Source organism: Astatotilapia calliptera, chromosome 1, assembly GCF_964374335.1.
Source record: "Astatotilapia calliptera chromosome 1, fAstCal68.1, whole genome shotgun sequence".
In the NCBI taxonomy this organism is placed as follows: Eukaryota; Metazoa; Chordata; class Actinopteri; order Cichliformes; family Cichlidae; genus Astatotilapia; species Astatotilapia calliptera.
In genome coordinates, this window is record NC_137422.1 from 27,385,395 (window position 1) to 27,408,151 (window position 22,757).

General features: G+C 40.2%; 1 protein-coding gene across 4 annotated transcripts; it reads left to right on the top strand.

The window, feature by feature from the left end:
* Window positions 1-512: 512 nt before the first annotated feature.
* ahctf1 (AT hook containing transcription factor 1) lies at window positions 513-22,378 on the top strand. 4 transcript variants are annotated; one of them, XM_026171269.2, is made up of 40 exons: window positions 513-652; window positions 3,080-3,206; window positions 4,058-4,208; window positions 4,344-4,446; window positions 4,556-4,736; window positions 4,910-5,117; window positions 5,361-5,477; window positions 5,620-5,704; window positions 5,862-6,012; window positions 6,132-6,264; window positions 6,371-6,552; window positions 6,711-6,772; window positions 6,922-7,050; window positions 7,201-7,291; window positions 7,488-7,577; window positions 7,960-8,100; window positions 8,786-8,890; window positions 9,259-9,355; window positions 9,506-9,629; window positions 9,741-9,797; window positions 10,595-10,741; window positions 10,943-11,133; window positions 11,237-11,381; window positions 11,532-11,663; window positions 11,789-11,936; window positions 12,083-12,233; window positions 12,350-12,457; window positions 12,712-12,856; window positions 13,014-13,229; window positions 13,444-14,128; window positions 14,268-14,444; window positions 14,758-14,863; window positions 16,497-16,618; window positions 16,720-17,009; window positions 17,269-19,008; window positions 19,294-19,567; window positions 19,763-19,933; window positions 20,011-20,075; window positions 20,367-20,452; window positions 21,194-22,378. In XM_026171269.2, the coding sequence occupies exons 2-40, from the start codon at window positions 3,086-3,088 to the stop codon at window positions 21,390-21,392; spliced, it is 7,626 nt and encodes a 2,541-aa protein (XP_026027054.2). In that variant the 5' UTR covers window positions 513-652; window positions 3,080-3,085; the 3' UTR covers window positions 21,393-22,378. The 4 variants fall into 4 exon arrangements, with proteins under 4 accessions (XP_026027054.2, XP_080155725.1, XP_080155719.1 ...); XM_080299593.1 differs by having other exon boundaries at window positions 576-684; XM_026171260.2 differs by having other exon boundaries at window positions 577-793.
* Window positions 22,379-22,757: the final 379 nt, after the last annotated feature.

A 22,757-nucleotide genomic window follows, 5' to 3' on the forward strand; every position in this document is an offset into this window, starting at 1 on the left:
GATATTTGAATGCTCGCAGTGACGTCAATAACTTCCCGCAAATCTGTGAAACTAAAAGTAACAGCCTGTTTTGAAAATGTAAGGAGTAGAAAGCACAGATAATTGCTTTAAAATGTAGGGAGTAAAAGTAAAAATGTGTCAGGACAAAAATACTCAAGTAAAGTAGAGATACCCGAATAGTCTACCTATGTACAGTAACGAAGTATTTGTCCCTGCTGTCTTTTTGTCAGAGGCACAACTGACACTCGTCTCCACCCACTCCACCCTGACTTGATGCCAGCAAAATCATGTATCTTCACTACCTTTCCTTGGAGCTTAACTGTTATTATAGAGCTTTTGCTTTGCCTTTCTGCCCCCGCATTGGAGCATTTTCACCACACGGCATATGATCCGTGTGTTGACCCTGCAGCTAAAAAAAAGAAAAAGAAGAAGTTTGATATTGCAAAGTCATGATCTTTCCGGTTTTGGTTTCTATTGTTCAAACAGAAGCAATGCCCAGACTGAGGGGGGCAGCAGTGCGTCCTCGATGTGTGTCTATTCTGTCGGAACCACAGCGAGGAAGAAATGCGTCAGAGCACTTTTCGACTGTGGAAATGGCGCTCTGCGTTGTTGGAGCCTGAAGTCAGAGGATCCTTTCGTGCTTGTTTGTCAGGTGAATCTCCTAGAGGGCTATCGGTAGGAGAGGTACTTTAAAAAGCAACGGATTATGACAGAGGAAGAAAGGAATCGAGATAATTATAAAGGAAAACGAACCAATTGTGGCTCTGATATAGCCATCAACATTCTCGCACAGGTAGTGTAAACGTTGGTAGCAAAAGCTAGCGGCACATTGCCTCACGTTTTCCAGGTCAGCTTGGAAAGATGTAATCGGGCCAGCTCGGCTCACTAAATGAGTTTATGCCGAGTAAATCCCCACACAGATTCACAATGGGGGCGTCACTTGTGTTAAATAGAAACTAACTCTGCTGCGGTGCTGCCAGAAGCTACAAGCTAACTGCGCTGTCTGGCGTTACGTTTTAACTGAAGCTAAACCACCAAAAGGACATCAGTCCACCTATATACTCAGATTGAAGTAAAACAAGACTCGTCGCTGACAGAGCTGTGTTTTTGCTAAGATGTCAACAATGATAAATGCCAGTTATAGTTATTAGCTGGGGTGGAAAAAACAAACATACCGCAAGTTAGACGCACACTGCTAGCACAAAGTTAGCTGCGTTAGCGAAAGTATTGCTGTACCTCGGGCTAGTTTAGCTAGCCACCCTTACTTTACCTTCGACTAGTGGTTAAAACGTGATGGTTTTAGTTTCAGTCACCGCTGTAGTTGACTTGTTGTAGCACAGACCTGATAGTCTACATGAAATGGCAACAACTTCCAAATAGTTAGTTATGCAGATGGCTAACCTTAGAGTTAGCTTTCTTAACTTTAAGGGTGAAATTGAATAAACTGTAATCCTGCATAACCTTGCAAGCTAACTCGGTAACCTGCTAATGCAAGTGTATCAAGGCTACTACTTATTGTCCAGCACTAGATAACACTTGCATTGTTTCATTTATCTTTTTAATTTTATCACCATTGTGCGTTACTTAGCAATGTAAACAAATGTTTTGATACCATGTAGACGCTAACGAGCCAGACAACATGTGGTTACTGTGGTTTATGGAGCTATATAATGTTTTTATGTTGTCTCACATTTTTCATCATCGCTATATGTACATGTTCTGTCTTGTAGAAAGTTGAAAATGTTAGAAATGCATATAGGTGTCACACAGACTTGACAAATGTTGACACACGTGATCGCTATATGTTTGTTTGTTGAACCCATACGTGCTTTTCAATAGTGTTTTGTTGTTCTAAAAACATTTGCCTCCGACAGAGAATATATATTTATTATTTTGTAAATGTTATATCTGTGTGTTCAAACTCATGCCCTGGCATGTGGCTGCTGGACTACAGGCTTGTTGCGCGGGAGTTCACTTGAATCCAACGTGTTTCCTTATGTGGCCACAGGGGGCGGTATTGGGTACTATTGTGCAAACTAAACGTAACAGACGAATTTTTGTCAGCACTGTATACACAACAGAGTAACGCAGATAATGCTATCTTAGTGGAGCACTAGTGCAATGACGGGGCCAGTCGACGGCATATACATGAGCGTACTTGTGTTAGTCATGGTAATAACATGAACTAAACATTAAAAAAAATCTGACACGAGTAAAGTTTTAGGAGTGGTCTGCCCTATGTAGAGGAAATTGGAGTATACAGCTTTTGAACCACAAAATAAAATGACCTTGAAATCTCTAGTTTACAGTGCTGTTGATGTAGACCTGTGAATTTACATGTTTTGGTAGTGTCAGTTATTATGAACAGGGGGGGAAAAGGCCACTTGAGCAGGTTGGCTACTCTATTATTGTAATAGCGCTTTACTTCTCATCTCACTGTGAGAAGAATGTGCTAACAGATGTGCAGCTGTATGCCACGAGTTGTGGATTGGAAAGCAAGCCCATTCTCAGCCCCAGCTGTCCAAAAGTTTGCTGACAGCATATTTCCTGACAACTGGGGGGGGCGCAGGCAGTGTTTTGAAAGAAAGACCTCTTTTGTGTAGAAACCTGGTCAAGCACATAAACCCCAAAGTGGTTTTAGGGATTAGTAAGGGTTCAGGAGGACTTTTTAATTTGTTTTAATTTGTGTTTACTTAATGAGCGAATAGCTTGGCTAGGGTAATATGGAAGGAGGGAAATAGATGTTTTTGACTATTGACAGGGTTTTTACTGGCTCAGAATGCGCCTGTGGGAGATGAATACATACAAATCAAGCCTGAGTTTGTTTCCTTATTTGACATAAATATGTGCATTTTATTTCTGACCCCTTTGATAAATAAAATGTCTGTCTTTTTTGTGTAAATTCAACCCAAATTAACAAAATTGGTTTTATAATTTTCCTTTTGGCTCTGCCCATTTTGTAAGCTGCCCCCCAAAAAAATCTAATAATAGTTTTATCATATTTGGCCAGAAGATTGGGTGAAATGTAAATAAAATAATCTTTTTAACATTTATTTATTTCCTTTTTATTTTTATGCAGTGAACAATGCATGACCTGACTGCACAAGTCACCAGCAGCTTGCTGCCTTTCTCAGGAGTGACTGTAGACGCTCTGGGGGAAGATGAGATTACGCTAGATTCTGTTCTTCATGGGAGGTTTACCGTTGGTAAGAATATTTCATTATTATTTTAAGCATTTAACAGCCTTTTTTTCTTCTCTCTTATTTGTAATAGCAAATAAAGGATATGAAATACAATACCATCATCGTCATATGAAAACATGTTATATAATGAACTATTGAAACTATATCACCCGGTGGGAAAAGAATCACTAAATAATACATGAAAATAAATCTGATGAGCTACTTGGTTTATGACAGTCTGACATCAAGAAAAACATTTTTTTTTCTTTTTGTCCAAGTCGCTGCTTAATCTGCATGTTTAGGACATGTGGTGTATATTGTCTGACCTTTGACTTTGACACACTTTACTATTGGATGGATTTTTGGTTTGAAAAGAATTTCAGCATGTTCTTGCAAACAAATAAAAGAGCAGATAAGTTATGAATGGAAGCGCAAATGGTAACTCATCTTTCCAGGCTTCCATCCATGAACCAACTTTCACTTTGCAGGACAATAAGAATTTCAAGAACTTGCAACATCATAAAATAAAGGCAGACAGCGATCCAGATGTTAAAGCTGATTGTTTCTTAAATATAAAAATCCATTCATACACACACATAGGTTTTCATTTCTTTTGTTGTTTTTAGTATTTTTTTTGTTAATTATTTTGCTTCACATAATTCTTTTACCGTGTAAATAAGTTACTGATGTTGCAACATCGGGTAATTAAAAGGGAGGAAGAAAATCACCTCAAAATCAGACATACCAAAAGCCTTTTTAAAAATGTTTATTTTTTTGTAGTAATTTCCTGCTTTATCATCACAAGGCTAGCTTTCAGCTTAAACTGCACAATGACCTGCAGCTTTTAACTTTTCTGTCCTTGTCTGTGTATGTAGGTCGCAGCGGGTTGGCCTGGCTGGCCTGTGGACCCCATTTGGAGGTGGTCCATGCAGTGACAGGAGAACGGCTGTCTGCATACTGCTTCAGTGGCGGAGGGGAGCACCCACCCAATGTCCTTGCCGCCAGAGACTTCAGCTGGCTGAAACGGTTCGGGCTTTATTTCATGATTTATTTGGCTCATTTGGATGTGGATGTAATCAGTGAAAGTTCACTATGAAGTGCATACATAATAAAAATAATGACAGTGCAAATGTTAAGTCCTCTGCTGGTTAATTTTAACAGGTCTGGTTTGCTGGTTGGCTTGGAGGAAACAGAAGGCAGCGTGCTGTGTCTTTATGACTTGGGACTGTCAAGAGTGGTGAAGGCTGTTGTCATACCAGGCAGAGTGGGTTGACCATAGTTTTTACTATTTTAACATTTAGACTCAAGTTTCTAGAACTTTAGTTAACGTGAACATTTTCTGTTTTTCTTTTCTAAAACTCTCTTGCATCTAGATCACAGCTATTGAGCCATTAGTGAATTATGGCGGAGCAAGCACGTCAACACAACACCTTCACCAGGGTTTGCGCTGGTTCTTTGGAATTGCGGCTGTAGTAACGGATCTCGGTCACGTACTCCTTGTGGACCTCTGTCTCGATGATCTTTCCTGCAACCAGAGTGAACTTGATGCTTCAGGTGAGAAGTTTCAACGAGGAAGTGACGTGTACTATGCTTTCATACTTTTGTGGATGTCTGTACTTTCTGTTCCCATTTCACCTTTTCATTGTATGCAAACATATTCTGGTAACTAAAGATTGTCCTTTTTTTTTCTTAAAGAATCTCTCCCTTTATATTTATTCTGTTTGCAGACCTGCAGGTAGTGACTAAATCTCCTGCAGAAATCCCCAAGCTAAGAGAAGTCAGCACAAGAGAGGGCAGACATCTTTGTCTCCAGCTGAATGGACCCAGTGGAGTTGGAGCCACAGCTCTGCAGTACATCTCTAGGACCAACCACCTGGCAGTAGGATTTTCAGATGGATACTTACAGCTGTGGAACATGAAGACTTTAAAGAAAGAGTGAGTGCTAGTATTTCTTCCGACTTCTATCCGTAGACTTTGTGTAAAAGATGTGTTTATTTTGCAAGTTGTAGTTCCCACTAGAGTCAAAACAGTAAGAATAGCATGTTTAGCATATATATATATATATATATATATATATATATATATATATATATATATATATATATATATATATATATATATATATATATATATATATATTTATATTTGCATTTGCCTTTCTTCCATTGTTTATTGCAGATACCACTCACAGTTAGAGGGTGGCAGGGTGCCTGTATATGCCTTCACTTTCCAGGAGCCAGAGAACGACCCCAGGAACTGCTGCTACCTCTGGGCGATCCAGTCTTCGCAGGATCTGTAAGTTTTGCCTTTAACTCTGCTTTAGTTTACAAACAAGTATTTTTAAGAACTGCTTCCAGCCAGACTGTGTGTGTGCATTTGTTTGTTTGTGTTTATTTCAAGTTCTTATTTTCCTCTGCATCCTTTTACTCCCACACAGTGAGGGAGACGTGGTCACCCTGCGCTTGCTTCAGTTGGCCTTCAGTGAAAGAAAGTGTTTAACTTCTGGAAAGATCCTCTATGAGGTCTGTATTGCATATAAGAAATAAATGTATATTGATTTCAAATAGTGAATCCTATACTGGGCAGATCCCAGCAAATGCACAGTGTATTCCTCATACTAACTATTAATAACTGTTACATCCTTTTTTAAAACATTTTTTTTATCTTACACTCACACAGGGTCTCGAGTATTGTGAGGAACGTTACAGTCAGGATTTAAGTGGCACGGCTTTCCCTCTCCGGGCACAGGCCACAAACACCCGCCTCCTGAGCTGCCAGACTATTGAGAAATTCAGACCTCATCCTGACAGGGACGACAGCATGAATGAAGGTATTTAAAAGCACTGAACCCTTCTTTACACAGCGTATCTAAACTTTATCGTCTTTATTACTTTTTTCAGTCACTTCACACCACACTTTTCATCTATCCTCTGTTCTTTCCCTTTCCAGTTGCATCTCCAGACACCAGTGTGTCCATCTTTACCTGGCAAGTCAAGGCCTACGGCCAAGGAAGTCTGTCTACCTACATCGGGGTTTTTGACATCAACCGCTGGTACCACGCACAAATGCCAGACTCTTTAAGGTAAGTGATTTCAAAACATTTGTTGTGTTTTCATTTTTTTATTTTATGCATGTTTTAGTTTAGTATATTAATGTAATGCATTTTTGTACTCGTTGTTTTATGGCAGAACGGGAGAGTCTCTGCAGATGTGTCCATACCTTGCTGCTTGGTCTCTGGATCCAGTGGTGCAGATGGTATCTCCACATGTCTTCCTAGATGTGGTGGTACATGAGCGCAGCCTGAGCAGGGGCCTTCCCTTCACTTGCCCTCCACCAGAACAGTACTTTAACCCCACCACTTATAACTTTGGTAGGTTTAACACAACACATGCACCACAGCCTTGGCTTGGAAACATGCAAAAATGTAAGCTTGTATTAGCCTCTAAAATGCTTCTTTTTGAATTATAATATGACAAATGAGTTTGGTTTGCTTTTCTCCCTCTCTCTTCTTCCTTTCTTCCATTTCAGATGCTACTTGTTTGCTCAACTCTGGAATTGTGCACTTAACATGCTCTGGGTATCAGAAAGAGGCAAGTTTCTTGTTGTTCACCTCATCATTGTTTTGGGTTTTTTTTGTTGGTGTTGTTTGTTTTCTTTCTCTCTCTTAAATATATAGGCATACATTGAAGTTAAACTTATTTTAAACCCACAATCATTTCATTTTTGTCATTAAAACCAGACCCTGGGTTTTTTGAAGAAAGCTGCTCCTTGTTCCAGTGACACCATCTCCACTAGCTACTCTCACTGCCTTATGTCCGGCCTACTTTCATCCCGTCTGGCTGACACCCAGCCATCCAGCCTGTCTCAGGTACATGCAGACTTGTGAGCGTCACGTGGACCCCACTTTTTTACTTCCTCTTTTTGTATAGATTATTTGAAAAAAGATTTTCTTAAAAATTTACAAGTGAAATATTCTTTTTTTTTTTTATTCGTTTGTATTCTCATCTTTGTTCTTCAGGAAGAGCAGCTTGATGCCATCTTGTCTACAGCGGTGGAGACTAGTTCCTTGGGACTGATAACTGGTTGCATTAAGCAGTGGACTGCAGAAGGTACAACTAAAAATAAGATTTATTTAAACTGCTCATGTCACCCAGTTTCACGGCATACATGATAGTTATTCACAAAGATACATTTACCTGTTGCATACTTGTATGTTCTATTAAATCTGTGCTAAACTCTTCTCTGTACAAATTGTAACCACCTATATTGATGTTAACGCCTCCAAATTCTCTTCTCCTTCAACAGAACAACCAGGCTCTGCATTGAATCTGCGCTACATCCTGGATTGGGCCTGGAACAAAGTAGTTCAGACCAAGGAGGAACTGGATGGCATCTGTATGTTTTTTTTGTTTGTTTGTTTGTTTGTTTTTGTTTTTTAAACATGTTCTATTAAATTAGAAAGTTACTTTTACAAACCGGATGTTTAACTACATTTCAAAAGTTTCTCAACCTTCAATGTGTACTAGTGATAAACTAAAACTATATGTGTATAAATCTTCTCCATTCCCTTTAATACATTTGAATAGATTTGAATTCATATGTTTGCATAACCCATCTGTGCAGCACCTTTCATTAGATACCGGTACATGTTTGCTCTATTCCTTGTCAGAATTTTACATTATTTGTGAATGAATATTTATTTATTTATTTATTTACATTCCTGTGCTTGTGTTTGCAAATGTATTTTTAATAGATCCATTTTTGTGATCCTCTGCAGGTTCACCGCTGTTTGACAGCTCATCTAACTTCACAGATCCTCAGACCATGCAGCTGCTGCAGCACACTCAAAGACTGCTGAGTAACCTCAGTGCCATTTTCCACTGTCTGCTCAGTGAAGCTCAGGAGCTCACACAAAAAGGTGCCCTGTCCACACAGTTGCATGTACAACTTTTATATTTTGCTGTCGTGTTGTTGAAACTGCTTTAACTGACACGTCAACACATATTGGTACTTATTGGTACTTTTAAGTTGTAATGCGATATCCTTTGATTAGTTTTGTTTAGAAAGCTTTTATGAAGTTTAGCCATTTGTGTATTTTGATTGGTTAGCTCTTCTGGCCGAAGGTCCAATGAGCACTGTACCTTAAAAGTCTCCATCCAGCCACAAGAATTACTACTCCTCCTGGAGTGTTGATCAGATTTTAGTGAATCTTTGACTTTGTCCATGACTACAGGTCCATATCTAGAGTAGAATAACTAAAAGTAGAATAACTGCTGCCGTAGTGTGGTCAACAACCTTATTTAATGGACTGCAAAAAATGCCTGCAGTTCTTTTTATTGATTTATCAAAGCCTTTTGACACACAGTTGTGGTTTTGGTGTAGGGAGATTATTTTGTCCCGAGTGTGACCTGCATTTGTGATCCAAGGAAGAGAATGGATGGATGGGATTTTGATTTTCATTAGATTGTGAAATAGAGCCAAACAGTGATGACAACAACATATACAACACTTTCTTTTCATACTTTACACTTTGTAATAAACTATGATTTGTCATGGATCGTGAGCTCCTTTGTCACTAACATTCATTTATGTTCTTGTTTCAGGTCTGGTGGGTTTAATGAACAAGAATATGGTGTCCAGTCTCATCTCCAAGTATGCTCAGGTGGTCCTTTGGTTCTGTCGTACTGGCTTGCTCCCTGAGGGTTCAGGTAAAGTGATGCTGTCATACGTAATCTGAAAATGTATCAAATGAAACCCCTATGAAAAAATGGAAAAGCATATATTTTTCAAGAGAAACACATTTAAGACCAATTAACAACGTGTCACTAAATAAGTGAATATAATAAATGTGAGAGCACTTAAAAAAACGACTGGTTTTGTTTATTTCTGCAAAGAAACATGTCCGTTATAACTAACCCCTGGTTATTTAAGCAAACAAGGAGGACTAGGTTCTTGGAGTAACTAGTCCACATGTCTTCATTAGTTTGTTTATTTGAACTTTATTTTCAAATTATTTGCAACGACTAGAAAATTATTGCTGTATTTATTTAAAAAATGTTTCTCCTTACTTTACTAGATGATGATGCTCTTCAGATTTCCAGGCCTTTCTATACTCACTCGGTCATCAGCAACTATTACACCATACGCAGGGAGGAGCTGACCAGGCTGGCCAAGTGAGTAACAAAAGGAGTTTGGGTGTACATGCATTAAAATCTAGGCCTCCTTTATAACAAACGCAAACGTCTATGAGATGTGCCCGTTCCAGGTTTACGAGTTGTCTCCTGTTTTCCTTTGATTATGCTGACCACCTGCTGTTTTCTCAGGGGCAAGTGGTGCGCAGACTGCCTGATGATCGACGGTTTAGTTGGCCAGTGTGGCGAACGCTTGACGAACCTGTGGAAAAGGGATGAAGGTGGAACGGGGCAATACCCACCACCTACGCTGCATGTAAGAATTTAAATCTATATTTTACTTTATTCATTTTATTTTTAAACAAACAATACTTATTATTTAATATGCTTTTATAATTTTTAAGATTCTCAATTGTGTGATTTGCAGGCCTTGCTTGACATATATCTGCTGGACAACATTGATGAGGCTGCAAAACATGCGATTGTATCCTTCAACTCATACTGTCTGTTTACAGAATCATATATCTTCAGCATGTATGCATTTTAACACTATATACACAACTGTTAGATTGTTAGTGATTATTTTTAGACCATTAACTTCAGTCAACTTCAGTAAATATTAACACAGATGACCATCTTAAGCACTAATTTGAACTAGCAAAACAGGCTATCATCATTTGTTTACTTCACTCATGTATTCAAACATTTTCACTTTATAGAGTGAGATGGTGAAAACGCTGTTCATATTTTCATATCTTTATTCTTATGCTTTGTATGCTACACATTCATTGTATATCCTCCTGAGAACTGAAGGAAAAAAGTATCTTTCAGTTTAATTTTTATTGTCCACTGCAGAGGACAAAATGAATTGGTCGGGTCTCAGGAGGATATGACAAAGTAATGAATTATAGGCACTGTTATGCTGCTGTTTAAACACTTATTTACAGTTAGACAATACATTCCAGTGACCCTAAAGTGGCAATGCACTAAAAATGTATTTACAAACAACAACATACACATAACATAGACCTAATGTTGCAGTTAATTTTGATTTTAATTTTATTCCAAATAATATATATAGTTTCTAAGGATTTGAGCGATTTATAAAAATAGTTCCCAGTGGCTATATTGACGTTGATAATCCTGCTATCCCAGGTAGTTTATATGGTATATTTCATCAGCACATCTAGAAATTGGGGGAACGGACACACGCTGTGATCATTATAGTGAGATTTTAACTTGATTCCTTTTGCTTGTATGAGCCTTGACCTGTTGTTCCAGGTGATTTACCTCTTGTTAGATGTCATGTACTCCTTCCCCAATAAGGACGGCGCATCAGTGGAGTCTTTCCCCACAGCTTTTGCTATCCCTATTGGACTCATTAAACTAGTACAAGGCCTATGGCTCCTGGACCATCATGACCATCAGGTAAAAGCATTGATTGGAAACCATTATTATGCATCATAAGCAATAGAAAAGAATGGGTTTGCGTGCTGCGTCCTATGTGAAAAGGCCTTTGCTAACTCAGAGACATGTGCATGTATAATCAGACCTCATGATGTGACAGGTTTTTTTTATGTTTATCCTTCAGTAAGTGTAATGTTAATTCCTTCGTTTTTTCCTCATCAGAGTTCGTTTGAGCTTCTTTTGCACCCAGCCGCTTCTCAGTTTCACTTTGAGTGGCAGCATGAGCGCGTTCTGCAAGCGCTGATGTGCCAGGGCCAACAGTCAGTGGCTCTACGATACTTCCATGTCACAAAACCTGCGGTTTCCAACACTTCACAGGCCAAGCTTTGCCTGTCTGTGCTGTTGCACAACAGGTACGTTTAATGCATTAAAGTATTTATTAATTCTTTTAATCTCTTTACAAGGATGCAGCAGCTGCTTGATCTTCATTAACCAATCTGTTTGCCCTCCCGCCAGGTGTCTCATAGAAGCATGGTACCTCCTCCGGCAGCACTCTAATCGCCTCAACATGACTGAGCTGCTCGGTTTCCTGTATGAAAGCTGCCAGGAGTTGGGCCTCATCAAGGAGCTGCTCAAGCTGCCCCTGGGCCTCAATGAACAGGTAGAGAGATGGTGAAAGCACTGATAAAAAGTTGGTTGTGAGATTTCTGATTTGTTTTCTTATTTATTTATTTTTAATTACATTGTAATTGTTTCACCTTTGTATTTTTAAATTATTGCTTAAATCCCTGGTTATTGGTTTGTGTTTTAGGAATGTTTGGAGAAGTTTCTCCAGGGGACAGGTGGTCTCCAGAACAGAGAACTACTGATGGTTCACTACCTTCAGCAAGCAAACTACATCCCTGCTCTGCAGCTCAACCACACCCTGAGAATGAACTTAGTGGTATGTTTGACATATAGAAGCTAATAAAATGGAAATGGTAGAAATTCTGTGACTATTAGATTTATATAGAAATAAGCTTTTTCTAACCATGTTCTCTTGTTTGTGCTTTTGTTTTTTAATCATAGAACGAACGAGACCCAAAGCTTAAAGAACGATCCAACACCAGGAACACCATCCTGGATCTGTATGGCAAAGTTTTACCGAGAGTTCAGAGGAAACTGGCAATGGAGAGAGCTAAGCCCTACCAACATCCCAACACCATCCACAGAGAAGGTAATGAGACGCTTCATGTTTGTAGCAGTTCACCTCAGTGGAAACCTGTTTTCACAGGACTGTGTTGAAGCATTTACAGAGTATCATAATAATCCCGAAGAGGGTTATTCAGCAAATGCACAATGTTTTTTCTTTCTCTGTCCCAGTGTCCCGGCCACAGCCACTGTCAACCATCACCAAAAACACTGCTAAAGAGAAGGTAATGTCCAGGGCTGGTTTTATCAACAATGTCCTGAGCAAGATTGAAGAAGTGTGGTTAGGCAAAGGAGCTACACCACAGTGCTCTCCTGCTAACAGGTCAATATAAAATACTAAAATTGCATCTTGAAATTAACTTTTTTTAAAAAAAATAATTTGCATTTTGATTTATTTAATTTGCTTATTGCAAATTGTTGCCTGGTCATTTTTTCCAGCCCCAGGGCAGCTGAGGTTCCTAGCTCTAGCTCTAAGCCATCCTCCATTGGCCTTCCTGAACCATTCCTTGGAACTCCAATCACCATGACCTCCAAACGAAAGTCAAGGTACATCAGTGAAACTGAATCGTATAATACGGATTTTACCGATCATGAGGGGGAAACGTTGATATTAACTTGACGTGTTTGTCCATCTGGCACAAAGCTGTCTTTCTAATTTATTTTTTCATTTCTTATTTTGTAAAGATGTTAATATTAAAATATGTTGTATAAATATTAAAATATCTGGTTATTGTACTCCACGTAATGTTAAATTTTGGTAAGACAGTATCCTAAATTCATGTTTGTGTTCCTCCTCCCAGGCTGATCGATTTGGTGGTTCATCCTTCCTGTCAAACACCTCGGCCTCTTCTCAGCCCTCCCAGACCTCCCAGTGCCTGGGTTTCACCCAAGAGTGTTAGCAAAGCACCTGAACTCTGTTTGCTGCAAACACCTCAGGTTGTCAAGGTCAGTAGATGAATTTAGAATTGCTTGTTGTTATGTAGTCCAGGATTACAGTATTCATATTTTCTATGCTTTTTGTGATATTTAATAGTTTATGATAATACTGTGGAGTATCTTTAGTATTTTGTTACTCACACTTTTCATGTGTTTTCCTCGTCAGCGAGCCCGGGCCTTGGCTGCTTCTGGCCCAGTCTTCTCAGCCTTCACTCCCCAGTCCATCCTGCGCAGCAGCCTGAGGCCCACACCCGTTGCCACGCCTTCTGCTTCACCAGGTCGCTCTATTACACCTCCTAGCCGCAGCAAAGAGAACCGTATCACCTTTATTGAAGAGTCAGAATCCCCAGAAGTTGAGAAGGGCATCCGATGGACTAATGGGGTAAGAAAAAAAAGGCACACGTGGAACACACAGAACCTCTTTTTTCCATTTGTGAGGTTGGAGCTAATTTTAGCTGAGCATGTTAATAGGGGAACCACCTGGCTCCTTTTTTTTTTTTTTTAATTATCTTAAACAAGAAAAAAAAAAATAATTGTGCATTATGATGGTCTAATAAATAAACTGTGTCTTCCAATCATCTCTGTTTTTTCTGTAGATGGCAGCAGACAGTGAGATTAGTCGGCTGACCAGAAGCTCGGCACTGTCCAAGGCCACACGTAAGACCTGGTCATTACAGCCTGCTGAAGAGGAAGAAGATGGAGATGAGGAAGGGGAACAACCACATGTAAAGTTCTTGCCTTCAGAAGGTGGAATTCCCTCACAGCTGAAACGCTCCGAGAGCGAGTTATCCTCCGCCCTTGAAGGCGCTGCAGAACAAAAACAATCGGATGCAACACAAACACATCTTAGTTTTAACCTTGACACCAGCACAACATCTGTTCGGTCAACAGACACCACTCTAGAGTATTTTGATGCTCCTCTTTCAATAAACAATGAGGAAAAGGATGGACATGTCAGTACAGAGAAAGATGATGATGATGATGTAGTGACGGTGAATGTTAAATTCTTGGCTGAAAAAGAACCCGCGGCAACAGCCGAGGTAATGGCCTCACCAGCAACTGAGCAAACCCTTCCTCTGACGTCAGAGGATTCAGAAAAGGAAGAAGATGACGTAAGGGAAGAAAATACACCAGAGGATGTGATGGAAGTTGATCTTGACCAGGAGGCTAAAACTGAGGAAGAAATTCAGTCTAATAAAGAAGATGATCTGGACGTTGAGTCAAGCACCAAGCAAGATGCTGCCATTGTTGACCAAAATGAGACATCTATTCATCTTCAAGGTAATTTATTCTTATTTGTTTTTTCAGAACTGATTTTTGGAGCAGGTTGCACTGCACCGAAATCCAAAATCATGATTTTGAAAATACGTTTGGCAGTACTTCTCTCAAACATTGCTTGACAAAACATGTATTCTACTAGATCGTGACCAGGGAACTGACAGCGCAGACTCTAGCACTGACGCTGAATCTCAAGATCTCCCAGTTAGAGACGAGGGCCGGGATGTCCAATCAGAGGCCACAGAGTTCAGCGAGCATGCTGAACCTCCTGGACTAACTGAAACGACAAGTGAAGAGGCAGATCTGGAACAATCAACAGGTCCACATTTCAACTTATTAATCTATATTGTAACTGATAAAGTTAAACGATTTTACCACATTAGATTAGACTATAAGGATTCGCGATACTCGAGGTGGTAAAAGGTGTGAAGAAAGTCTTCTAAAAATTGTTGAAGACATACTAATTACTTTTATCTGTTGGTTTCAAATTAAAATTACTTCAGATTCCAGATTTTTATTATATTGAATAATGATTTTTTTTCTTGGGCAACTACATGGTAATGATGGTGATTACTGTCTTTTTGTGTTGTTTCTTTAAAGTTTAATAAAGTTGCTGTTTTTCCTTCCATCAGATCTGACAGAGTTTGTTCAGAGGCATCTGTTTGGTAGTGATCTGTCTCCTCCACTCACCCGCTCAGCAATCCACAATACATCACAGAACCAGCCTTCCTTCAACAGGTAAACATAAAAAAAAAACAAGAGAGTCGTTTAAACTCATAGCTACGAAGGAGTATTTAGGGTCACATTAAGAAAAGAAATATTATTGATCATGTTGAGAATAAAGTCAAAATTCTGAGAATTAAAATTGCTATAGGCTCTGAGTTAGTGAAATCGTACTTCAGAATCGGTTTTAGTGACAATGAATGATGTCTCTTTTAGCACATTAACACAGCAGGGTGATCAGTAGTGGTGCAACGGATCAAAAATCTCACGGTTCGGATCGGATCACGGTTTTAAGTCACGGATCGGATCAATTTTCGGATCAGCAAAAAAAGAAAAAGACAAAATTTTAACATTTACTTATTAACTTATTTAAGTATTTTTTGCCTATTAAAACATTCAACTCAAGACTCATTCCACGGAATTATATAAAATCAAATTAAGGTGCAGTATAGGGCAGTACAGGGCTTTGTATCTACTACTCCGCTGTGATATAATGAGTGGTCACGGTCACGTGGCTTTCCGTTGACCTGGAGGTCCACCCATTTGTAGTTGCGCAACAGAAGATGCCTGGGACAGTTCAGCCATAACTTTAAACTTTTCCTGCTCATACATGCCTGGGTACGATCTTGTCACTGAAGTGGACGCGCAACGGGATATCATAGCATGGCTCAAGCACGTTCATCATAGTTTAAACCCCTTGTTTTGTACAAGGGAATACGGTCTCCCGTCTGCAGCTAAACACCCCAGTAGCTTTTGTAATAGCTTTAGCCCGGTCAGAGTGGGCAGCAAAGGGCTGCTTAAGTGCCGCAAACTCCTCTGCTCCTCCACTTGGACCGCTAGCGCTGGCCATAACGATCGCTTGACAGACTGACCACGCGCACCATACACATACTTTTTTTTTTTTCTTCTTTTTCGAATCTTCGGATCACGTGCGTACCGAACCGTGGAGTGGGATCGGTTCGGATTACGGATCAACCGTGATCCGTTGCACCACTAGTGATCAGTATAAGGACGCTGAAAAGATGGTGCAGTCGGAAAAACACAAACTTGCAAGAGTGGGTTGGTAATGGACAGTTGTGAGGTTAGCGACTGTTAGACCCTTGTGCAATTAAGAGGATGTATGTTGTATCACAAGACGGCTGATCAATTTGTTTCACTAAATGCTCTAAACAAACAATTTTGTAGAGGATGTAGCAAACGTGGCAGTTTGCACATTTCAGCTTTATTCTCAAAATGATCAATGATATATTTTTTTCTTGATGTGGCCCTTATACACCTCCGTACATAACCCATAAGGATACGATACAATAAAGATTAACTGTAAAACCGATCATACTAGATTTTTAGTCGTTGGTTCAAACATTCAGTTCTGTGTTTTTTACCAGAGGAGAAGGAAATGTTTTTAGGAACATAACTTGTTTCATTTGCTTAAGTACTGAATTGTTGTTTTGGTGCCAGGACCAAAGCTGTAGTTTATCCAGGTTTTGAGAATTAAATCTTGACTGTTCTAAAGGAACAAGAATGATCACAATCTGTTTACCAGTCGGTGTACTGCTAGCATGAGTTTGTTTCACAGTAGGATGTTATGTAACTCGGTCTTGTTGTTTTCAAGAAGTTAAAAATGGCTGTTGTTCTCACTCTCTCTCAGTGAGCCTTTAGGTAAAGATGAAGAGGAGACGCAGGCCGATGCTGAAGCTCCCCCGATGTTTACCACCCAAAAGTCTGCTGCTTCTGTAACCTCCTCAGAGCCAACTGGCACCGATTCCCACTGTGAGGAAAACTGTACACGCATTTCACATCAACAGTGGTGCTATTAATATTACAGTGCTGTTTTACAAATTTCTTCTCTGCTTCTGTTTAATATCTCATAGCTGTTGTGAGCGTCAACGACAGTGAAGACCTTTCTAGCTCTGGGTCTGAAGACGAGGAGGATGAAGATGAGGAGGAAGTGTCAGACCAAGAAGATGAGGAGGAGGAAGAGGAAGAAGAAGATTCTGGTAGTGAGGTGGAGATCATTGAGGAGGTCCCGGGTACTGACAAGCTGCCATCCCTCCAACCCAGTCCATCCTTTGTACAGCAGAGCCACACACACTTCTTGCAAACACAAGCGGAGCAGGAGGCTGCTGTGTTGTCTCTGATCACCCCAAATGCAGAGATGAAGGTAACAAATGTAGGCCTGAAGGGTTTTGTGTGTCGTGTAGTAGATGGTATACAATCTGAGCAAGTGGAAATTCATTTGATTATTTTAAAAATGTAGTCATGTGTAAATATTTAGACACATTTGCGACTTTTTCATTTGAGGATTTTTTTTTTCATTTTCGTCAGACAGAACAAAATGTTTGAATACGTCTTGTTTGTTTTTTAATTTTGTACTTAAAATCTTTCATAAAAACTCACTTTCTGTGTTTGCTTATTTATAGATGGTAGATGAGGACATAGAGGGTGAAGTGGTTATGGTGAGACTTGGGGCAGATGATGGAATGATGGATCCAGATGAAGCGGTAGAGCAAGGATTGCCATACATGGAGCTCAAACCTTCTACCACCCTTTTGGTACCCGTGGAGCTCGTGGAGGGACAGCACGGCCTGGTTGATGGAGCTCAGATGGATCTTCCTGAGCTTCGTCCAACTGTTGTGGCTGATGAAAGTCACGGCAGTTTCTCCTTGATGTTGGATGTGGATGAGGATGGAGATAAAGGGATAGGCATACTACCTATGGAGAATAATTTGCAATCGTGTGACCCTTCGATTCAGTATCAGGTTATGGATACTAATGAAATTCTGGCCAAACCTGAGGTTATTCTTTTGAGCACAGAGGACCAGGATACCACCCAGTGTGAAGAAGCCTCACAAGAAGAGATTGAAATGGTTGATGGGAACTATATAGATGGCACAGAAATTGTTCAACTCCAAGCTGACTTTGAAACTGAATCTACTGAAGCAAACCAAGAGTCAGATGATGCTAAAAAGCAGAAGGCTGCAGAGTTGGTAATGTTGACTGAAGACCATGAGTCTGCTGCTGTTTCAGTCTCTGTCCCAGCTACATTGGAAGAATGTCTTGCAGCCGTGGAATCTCTGGCACAGGTAGAAGCTGCTGATGTAGCAGTGGAAGCAAAGGACAAACACCATCCTGCTGAGGAGCGGGAAGAGCCTGAGGAGAATGGCACTAGTGCAGAAACGGAGCCTATCACGGAAGAAGAGGAGCTGCAGGACCGCAAATCATCAATGGAGGCAGACGAGGAAAAAGATGAAGAAATTAAAACGGAGAAGGAAACGCAGCAGATAGGTGAGGGAAGCACGAGAACAGATGAAAGTGTTGAAGAGAAACCTGTAAAGCAGGCTTTGAGCTTAAACAGTGAGCTGGATGAAGAGCCTGTACAAGAGCCTACTACCTCTCAGAGGAAGAAGACTCCTTCCACTCCAACACGGAGGATGACGAGGGGGAGGATGGTAACTTTTATCTCTCCTCTGTCAGAGGAAGCAAATGAGCCAGAGGACGACAGGGAAATGGAGGACACAAAAACAAGCACTCTGGTCCCTGCGTCACCGAGTCGTACACCTAGGAAAGGTAAACAGGCTAAAGAAACCAAAGTCCCAGCCAGCACACCTCGAAGAAGTACCCGCAAAACACAGCCAGAGCTTCCAAAAGAAGAGGACGAAGAGGTTGAGGTCATGGATAACAATACTTCAGTTGCGTCAACCTCCAAGGCATCGTCTCCATCCAGACGTTCGCAGAGGGTGGCTGCAACAAGGACCAGTCAAAGGACTCAAAGTGGCAGTGAGGTGTCTACAGCCACAGATGATGAAGTCAAACACGAGGAGGAAGTTACCGTAATAAAACCAAGTCGACGAACAAGCTCAAAGATTCCAACCCCATCCAAACACGCAGCATCTCAGGTAAAGACTCCGAGGAGGTCCAGCCGAAGGATTACGAGTAGCACTGAAGTGGTGGCGACGCCGCTTGAGATCGTGAAAGAAGAACACGAACAGGATGAGGTGTTTGCCTCTCCTGTAAGACGGAGCTCCAGAAGGACAAAGACGGAAGCATCAGAGACTTTGTCCACTGTGCTGGAGAAAGTAGAAGACAAAGAAGAGCAGCTTCCTAGCCCTGGCCGGACAACTCGACACTCAAGCCAGATTAGCCTAACTGTATATCCACAGGTAAGAATTCAGAAAGCTGTCTATAATCTGTAAAACTGATATGCTGAACCTTGTAGATTATATTTATTTAACACCAGGACTACAAAACTGCACAGATTATGTTTGCAGATAGGCTGCTCAAGTATGATCTTAATATTTGAAGCATATTTCATGAAATGCTTTTATTTTCATTTTTGATTTTCACCTCTAGTTATCATGCATGCCTTTTTATATATATATTTTTTCATATTACATGTTGCAATCCCAATCCATCCATCGTTCATTTTTTACATTTAACATTTCCAGGTGAAACTGGTTCCTGTGTCGCTTTCTAAGAGTCCAGAAAAGACACAAGGAGAGACGACTGCTGAAAACGCAACAGAGACAGGAGATTTACACGAACCCGAACCGCCCAGAAGTGCGAGTCGAACCAACTCCCGTCGCCCCACTAGAAGCAAACTTTGGGACCACCCAGAGGAAGATCTTCCCCTTTTGAACTCACCGTTGGAGGTGGACTCTAAGACTCCTGTTGCTGATGCCCTTATCAAGAGACTTAAAGATGAGGAAGAGAAGCAGGAAGGTATGAATTTAACTTAAAATATGGCTGTGTGGGAGAAGAAAAGAACAGTCGGTGTGAAGCTGTATGTACCAACGAGTTCAAATTAGTGAAGATTACAAAGAGACTGAATTTATTCTACTGCATGCTGGTTTAACTTGTATGATGTGCATGTAGAATTCAAAATGTGTTGATCTAAAAGTGTAACCTCTTAAACAGATGATGCCATGGTTAAGAAGGCGCTGAGAACAAGCAAGAGGAATAAAAAGTCATCAGTGGAGCAGGTTCACTCCCTGGGGAAAGACTGGCTGGTCCCACAACCTGAGGATGATGAATCCAGTCCAGGCGAGAATTCATTCATCTATTCCCCCTCGCGAAGACGAACAAGAGGTGAGCCGAGTATCAGTTTCTTCATATTTATTTATTTTTCTGTAAATGGTTGTAACCCTTTGTTGTGTCTGTGTCAGCCCGAAGAGCAGATTCCTCTGAACAACGTGAGGCGCCCGTCACTCGCAGCAGAGTCAAAGTGCAGGTAGGAACTTCAACTTTGTTCACACTTGATTTCTTTTTCTATCCTAAAGATAACGAATCTCTTTTTTTTTTCTCTCTCTCTCTCTTTGCATTTGTTTATTTTGTTTTTATATATCTCCCCCGTCATAGTTATTCTATCAGTTATGAGCCTTTGAACCAGGATGTTGGACGCAGCGCACACAAGAGTTTAAACCACTGCTCTACAGAAGCTAGATAACTAAGGGTTGTAACAGAAGTACTGATGAATGAAATGAAAGCTCTTTTGAAGATGCCATTTTTCTCTTTTTTCCAGGATGAAATGTCTTCAGAACATAATGTAGAAGTCGAGAGAGACGCAGGCGCTACTAAAAGCAGCAAAACAAACAAGCGAACTGCCAAGTAAGAAACTACATCCTACACCGAAACGCGGGCAAAAATACAGCGTCATAAAATGAAAGTAAACTATAGATGGATATATCTAGATATCTGTCATAGATAGAGACAGAGAGATATATAGATATAGAGAGATAGATCTAGATAGGTGCAGGAAATGCCGCATATATATAAAGTAATGTTCATAAATAGTAAATAGAGGCTGAGGTTTCCTGTTACAAGTCTGTACTGTGGTGGTGTTAATGACCGAGTTAGCAAAACAAGTAAAAATACTTGCATACACAGGTCACCAAGAAGGAAAATTTATTATTATTATTATAAATTATTTAATTTATATTCATATGTATGTCAGTTGTATCTGTGTATTTTTCTATTTTGTTTATTTAACATCTATATCAGAATCAGAATACTTTATTGATCCCTAGGGGAAATAATTTTTTGTTACAGTGCTCCATTATAAACAAACATTAACAAAGACAGACAATACACTAACTAAGAATAGCACAGTATATACAGGCATATATATACATAAAAGTCACATATTAACAAATAAAATGTGCAAGAAGGGTGTAGCTGTTGCAGTAAACAGTGTGTTAAGTGGATGAGTTGCACAGGGAGATGGCCACAGGCAGGAATGATTTCCTGTGTCTTTCAGTGGTGCTTTTCGGTAATCTGAGTCTTGGCATTAATACGGATTATACATCACATTGGCAGGTTTTATTTTAACTGAAATTTCCATCCCCCCAGATCCAAAGCTGTCGCAACGCCGCTTCCCTTTGCAGAAGTCGAACTGATCTCGCCTCTGCCCAGTCCAGTCGATTCGATGCCACGAGCACCGAGGAGGGTTAAAGAGGGAGAGGAACCGACCACCAGCAGGAACCTTCGACGTAAACGTGTCTTGGACACAGTTTTTACAAAACCTGTCACGCGGAGGAAGAAACTATAGGAAGGTTTGCGGCGGTTTTTAACCAGTGAACCTCAGACGGCTGCATGGACATTTCAACCACCTCAGCTGTGAGCTGTCAAATAAAAATGTATGCCCGAACTCGAGACAGTCGCATTTCCTCAAAAGCCTCACAGCGCTGCAGATTCAAGATTGACTTCCCTGTTGGGAGGAAATCAAAAAAGCAATGCAGGCAGAAAAATCTATTTTTGGGACAAGGCACGCTGGTGGTTAGCAGCGTGTGAGAGACTATATTTTTGGAGTTTACATGTACTTCTTTAACTTGATTTCATTCGCTTTTACGTCTGTGGCCATTTTGTGCTCGATGTTCTGCTGCAGCCCTCGGCCTGATTCTCTCCACGCAGAATGACTCAAGGGAAAGCAATCATTGTGGATTTTTAAAGGCTCCCATTAATACAACCAGAGACTGAAATGAACTTGCCTCTGATTTAAAGAGGTTTTATTTACATTCTTTTAAAATTTGTTGTTGTTTTACTTTTAAAAGTTCAAGGCCTGCTGTTTTTTCTATTTAAGAAGAAAAGCAACCAACCCAGTGGAGATACATTTCTACTGCTAAATTTGTATATAGTATTTTGGTTTTTTTGCTATGTTCCAAATAAAGTTAATAAATAAATAATAAACAGTTATGTTGATTCTGAATTTTTAAGTGTCTCTTGAATGCATTTGGTCATCTAATCATACTGCCTATGCCCTAGTCTTAAATTAAACTTGATTTAAGAGATATTCTGTGAAAGACAGCACTGTTAGCACGTTTGGACTGTAAAATGTTATGGGGTGTTGTATATCGTCTAAAACACAAAACAAACTTGCACAACGGTTTGCTTATGTAAAACTTGATTTGGGACATGTTAATAGGTTTGATTAAATTCATCGTAATCAACATCTGACACATAGGCTATTTTCTGATGAATGTAGTAGAATGTCTTATTTTTGATGACTGCTCTTTGATAAATATGGCAAAGCTTGAATATTTGTGTTGCGTCTTTCAATTCAGTGCAATTCACCAACATAAAGGTACTATTTGGTATTACCAGAAAGGTGGTTTTTTTGGGATATGTTGCAGCTCAGTGATGGAGTAAGAATTGAATGTCAGCCTCCTTATGGCCAGGAAAAATCGGTGGTTCCTGTTTGAGTCTCTTGATTGGAATGCAACACCCGCAATCACTGGAAACCACTTTTGTTTGCAAGGTGCACTGCAGCCAGCCAGGTTCTCAGACAGTTTGGCAAAAGTTTGCAAATGACTGCTGTCACATTTATAAATGCATGTTGCAATCAGTCAGTCTGCACCAATCAGAGCAACTTGTCTGCAACGGGTCTCTTTCAAACGGAGGATTTGACTCAATTTGT